Below are 5,892 nucleotides of genomic sequence, written 5' to 3'. Positions count from 1 at the left end.
TACTCACTGCTCATTTCAAGTGACACTGACTTCGAATTAAGGAAATATAAACGCCGCCATTTGCGACGACATAAGCGCCACGTTCATCACGCAAGCAAGCGGCAACAACCAGCTGCTCCGCTCTTCTTCAGCCTCGACTCGTCTCTCTCTGCAAGGGTGTGTTGTTATAACCTTATTCCCTTACTTCGCCTCCTGGCACTTGTTTACTAGGCGCTCATTGGATACGTCTGGCGAAGCTTCGTCCGATTGGCCGCTGCGTGTGACGTGCTTTCCCCCACCTCAGCGCCCACGTGACTCTCGCTCGTTGGTATACCAAGCTAACAGTAGGGTCGCGGAGTTAGTCTGAGTCGTGACGGTCTGGGTTGCAGTTGAATGTTCGTGTGCATATCGGAGATTTGAGTGAGAGTTGCTTGGTGATGTTCTAAGTCCTGCCAACGAAGACTGAGTTTACCGAACGATAAACTTTCGGTTTTTTCGTCATCTAAATTGTTATAATGCGGGTAGAAATCCATTCTGCGGCAAATTTCCTGGTCCATCTGCTGAGGCTGAATCATAATGGTCTCAGCGAAACTCAGCTGGAGATGTTCAAAGCATCGCTTACTGAAGTTCTGCGTATGCGATACAAGGAGCATTGGTTCCCCGAAAAACCATCTCGTGGATCTGGTTACCGTTGCATACGTATCAACGGCAAGATGGACCCAGTGGTAGCGCAAGCTGGGAAAGCTGTCGGACTGCCGCCTGCGTACCTGCACAGTCTGTTTCCTTCGGAGTTAACGATGTGGATAGATCCAGCTGAAGTGTCCTATAGGATCGGCGAGAACGGCTCCATCTGTGTTCTGTACGAAGACACAGCACCAACGACGTCGGAGGAATTCGCACTGGAAAGGCCCCTGACGAAGTGCGATGTTCCTGCGTGCAGTACGGGCAGCGGCAACAATGGTGGCGGTAGCGGCAGCAGCGCGACCTGCAAGGAGAGCTTGATGTTCCTAGACCCACGGGGAGTGCAGCATCTGGCGGCGTACGTCTCCAGCTGAACATCACGGCCAGCATCGTATGATTTCCCGGTCGCAAATTTGCCAAACTACATGAACAATTGTGATCTCAGTGTTTCCTTATGTCTTGATTTGCTCGTGTTTATTTGTCTATTACCCAAATTCTGTCTTTCAGAGCGAGTCTTCAGGGACCAAATTTGTGCAAGGATGGCCCGATCCTATCGAAGCGGCCAGTCGTGTTTTTTTATCTACGTCATTTTCAAAGGAAAAGAACGAGCTTGAACGTTGTTAGATGAATGCATAGAGAGAGAGATTTCCAAAGTCTGTTAATTTATGCTTTACTAAATGTACAAACATGTGAGGAATCTGTGATGTATCTGAAGAAACAGGGCTGACTGTTTCATGCAGGGTAGGGCAAATCTAGTTTCACTGCCGCGAGCCCTTTTACTGTTTACTATAGACTGAAATTTAATTCAAATGCGTTAAAGGTACAAAGCTGGTAACAGCATTCTGTGATTTTTTTCGGTTGCAGTATTCGTTAAAAAGTGAAGCTAACTTCTCTTTTCTCGTTAGCTTCTACTTTCTCGCTCACGAGTAGTTATATGCAAGATAGTATTTAAACTATGTCGGTGCATGATTGTAAAATATTTTGCTTGTACATATATTTTAATGTTTTCATACTTACGTTCATTCTATTTTCATGCCATTTTTCAGACAGAATGTATGTGTTTCTCAGAGGCAAGATGACTTGTGATTGTAAAAAGTTCAAAGTTTTGTTACTGGAACTGTTTTGTACAGGAGAATAAAGCGTTTACCGCAATAAATATTCGAATCATAAACATAGTTAGCAATTTTTTTATCTTCCTCAAGTCATTGTTTTGCGGTCGGCGATGAAATATCGCTTGAAAGCATTTCATTTTACGGCGCATATTTCACTCTATCTTAAGTGTTGATTCTTAGTAGAGGCAAGCTTGAAGTAATATGAATTGGCTCAAGCTTTGCGAGAATACAGATATATTGTATGGCCTGTAAAGCTGTTAAGAACAAATATTTTGTGTAGCGCAACAATACTTATGCTTGAGATCGGAAAACAGGATAATGAAGTGCTTTCAGGTTTGGCACAAACAGTAATATGTTAAAGGAGAAGATACTGAGGCTGAAGATTCGTACCTACATTCCAGGCAGATGAGCAGTAACAGGTAAGTTCTAGGTTGTTATGACATTGTATGCTGCGGACGTCAAAGCATCATGATTGTCTCTTGAATTGATAGGACTGCAGAGACGAAATGTCACAGCATTGAAGCATTTTTCTGATAATTTGTTTTAAAGTAATTGTAAGTTTAATGTTGTGGAATGTTGTAAACTGTTGCAGCTGTGGTACGCATAGTTGGTAATGACTGGAATAGGATACAGTACATAGAGCCACTAGATTGATAAAACGAAGCTTTTTTTTTTTTTCCGAACTGGCTGCTGTTGTATTTTGAAGACTTAACGAAGTTCTGTTACGCAGTGTAGTATTGGTTGGGCAGTATTTAATCTCTGCTTTCCGTCTACATCTAGACGGAAAACGTATTTTAATACATGTAGGGATCGTGGACTCTGACAGTTTCTTTCCTTCGTTAATGTAACAAGTTTTGTCAGCTTCCACGTCAGTGATTAGTTACCCTTGTGTAACGAAAGCCGTTTGTAATAGCCTTGGGAGGACTAAAACGACATTTTGCAGCTATATTTGGGTGCTAATATGACCTTGGAATTGACTTAATACGGAATGAGGCAACAGAATTTCTTTGGGAGACAGACCATGAACTAGAGTTGACTTACACCACTCATTTGCTTGCATTTCTCCTGATTGTATTTCAGCTCACATCAGTAGATACTTCAGTAGTTAATCATTATAATTCAATTACGCTACAGTATTAGATCAAGATGTTCAGCTCGTTACTCTTACACAAATTAACTGACACGAAAAACAATCAAAAAGTAATTTACTGTTATCCGAAAAAAGGAAACTAGCATTAGTTACATTTAGAATAAAGTGTACAGAACCTGCTATGTACTTAAAATATACTGAATATTAAACATGGGAATCTTCATCAGTTAAGCTCTAGAATTGTCAATCAATTTACAGATTTGGTTATTGTTAACAGAAGAAACTGAGGTCCAAGATAGTACTGTAGTTTCGTATCTTTAATTGGTAGTTATTGAGTCATTAACTGATCATTGTTAGTGATCAACCAATAGTTAAAGACTAAACTTACCTGTCATGTTATAGCCAGATGGTTCAGCATAGACTTCTGTGAAAGGTTTTAATGCCAGAGCAAGCAAAAGCATATAAAACTGAAATGTACACCTATGAAACATATAACTATCATAACATGCTTCTGGTGATGTGGTTTGTCAGTCAATTAAAAGTGAACACTAAACTGCATTTATTATATTTTGTCCTTGGCCGTTCTAATGTGGAAAACATTTTGTGGTCTACCACTGTTAGGAAGTTGCTTGGTTTTGGTTTATATTCTACCATGTGTCCTTATTGTTACAGTTGCAAATTTCCTTCACTGTACGAAAGGTTGTGTTGGCCTCATATCAAGATAAATGAAAATAGGTGCCAGATAAGAGGGAATGTTTTTACATTTCCTCGGAATGTAAAACTCTTATTTGCATAGTAAATATGCCAAGTGTTCTCATTATGTAATTTAGTTATATTCTTAGCAGCTTAACTGCTTGCACCTTTAAGGTTTCAGACTTTGCATTTATTTAAAGTACAAAATTTCTTGCACTGGTGCACAACCTCTTATATTTCTAGACATCACTCTTAATTCAGAAAAATCATAATTTTGAGGTATCGTAAAGGGTTTGAGTGAAAGAATGAACATGGCTAAAAGCAGGCCAGATGTTCAAGCTCTCAATACATTTCTCCTCATGTACGGATGATTTTCCTTTCAAACAGGACTGCCATATCTCTGAAAGATCTATTCGTTACCATATTGTTGTGTAAGTCAATCACCGGAGAATCCCATGTTACGGTTGATTGTTCTGGGAACTGCCACACACGTGGAAGTTAAATTAAGCCCACTGTAACAGGACTTAGCGTGTATAGGTACAGATTGTGTACCCTATGATAAATAAGTTTAGGTAAGCATAATGTACTTTGCCATTGTAATGTTGGGTATATACATATTTCTCAGAGCAGCACAATGTAACAGTTATGTAAAAGTTTGACACTTCCATTTTGCATTGGGATGTACTCGGCTCCTCTTTACAAATGTGTTAACCTGATAAATGGACAGTGGTTAGGTTTTTAAAAAAATCCATCATGACACAGGTGTGTGTCGCCAAATTCACCTGGTAATTAAGAGGTTGTAAGTTCAGATTAGCAGAGTAACAAGAGTTGATGGTAGGCAACATTTTCTTAGATGACTGGATGATTGACCATCTCTCACTGGCTTGGTTGCTGTTGTTTCCTAAGACTTTGTGTAGGCTCTTGAGTATCAGAGAACAACATATTTTGAGTAGGTACGTTTTTCTTTTAAAGTCCTGGTCAAAGGTTTACTGTCTTCTTTTGATGCCTCTTATGTACTGAATGATAGTGTAATAGATAAAAGTAGATTGATCACCCCATTTGGGATTTTTAGATTTTTCTTCCAGGCATTGTCAAGTGTTTTTCACAGGTATTTACATTTATTGCTTGGTATCAGTCCTTCAGATTTGATGCTGAGCAAGTACTGTTAAAACAGCTTCATGGCCCTGTTGTTAACTTACATTGATGGCTAGTAATAGTTCTGTAAATTAGTCATATTAATCATAGGCATGGGCTGCTTATATCACACAGTTGATGACTGAGTTGTTCACAATTTCTACATGCTGCAGAGCACCACAACTACAAGGAATTTGAGTAATAGTTTTAATTTACTTTGAATGAAAGCCAGTTATGTACTGCAACTGTATGTGGGTTCCATTAAACCTATTTTGTAGACAAGAATTTCCTTTCGTTTTTAGGTGGTTTCTCACATGATAGTGTGGAGTAAATTCCTGTGGTTATCAGCATTACTCAAAAGTTTTTGTTTGTATACATTGCAAAAGTAGCCTGCAATGGCTGTTTACCCCGGAGATTGATGAACGGAACAGTCTGTGATGTTGGTTCACGAACTTCATGTAGCCAACTGTTAGAAAATTTTGACATGGCTATCTCCCTCATGGAATTTGTAAATAGCAATATAAACTCACGAAAAGAAGGTACAACATTAACATATATTTTATAAGAGTGTTGCACCATTATACAGCTTCTCTCTTTGGTAAGCTTGTAGCAGAAGTGAAATTTATGAGTGTATTTCTCAGATATTCAAATCTAAGTTGGAAGGAAGGCTATGCTGTGACACACATTTGTAATATTCTGAACTAGGTTTGGGATAGTCCAGATTCTTTCACTAGACTTTAGCACTCTTAAGCATTTACAATTGGACAGAATTTATTTTATGATTTTATTACCAGAATTAGTGGCATCATCACTGAGTAGCCTCTACCATAGCAAGGAGAATAAATCGATAACATTGCATTAGTTTTCTTGATATGACTAATTTACACTAAAAAAGGCATTAAAAGTTGTGAGAGTTTGGGGGGTGGGGGGTGTTGTACACTTTTAATTCTACTCGTGGAAAAACCAGTTTCTGCTGTTTTTTTTTTATTAAAATAGTTATCTTCATCCTTTGACACACCCATGATTATGGAATCCAGATGTTTCCAAAGTACACAAAGGAAATCTGGTCTCATCATATGTATGGATATATAAATGATCTGTAGTTCTTTTGCAATTTCAGTAACCTGAAACAAAAAGACATTGATTGTGATGTTTCAAAAGGCATGTTCTATATTTTGAGATAAGTATGTTCTGATGTCCTCT

General features: G+C 38.7%; 1 protein-coding gene across 1 annotated transcript; it reads left to right on the top strand.

Annotated features, from left to right (window-relative positions):
• The first annotated feature begins 325 nt into the window (after positions 1-325).
• On the top strand, positions 326-1,299 carry LOC126249671 (protein BTG2-like). Its single transcript, XM_049951352.1, has one exon. The coding sequence runs from the start codon at positions 495-497 to the stop codon at positions 1,032-1,034; it is 540 nt and encodes a 179-aa protein (XP_049807309.1). The 5' UTR covers positions 326-494; the 3' UTR covers positions 1,035-1,299.
• The last annotated feature ends 4,593 nt before the right edge of the window (positions 1,300-5,892 follow it).

The sequence above is a fragment of the Schistocerca nitens genome, chromosome 3 (assembly GCF_023898315.1).
Source record: "Schistocerca nitens isolate TAMUIC-IGC-003100 chromosome 3, iqSchNite1.1, whole genome shotgun sequence".
Taxonomy (NCBI): Eukaryota; Metazoa; Arthropoda; class Insecta; order Orthoptera; family Acrididae; genus Schistocerca; species Schistocerca nitens.
Note: the sequence above shows the minus strand (reverse complement) of the source record. Positions and strands in the feature narration are given on the sequence as shown.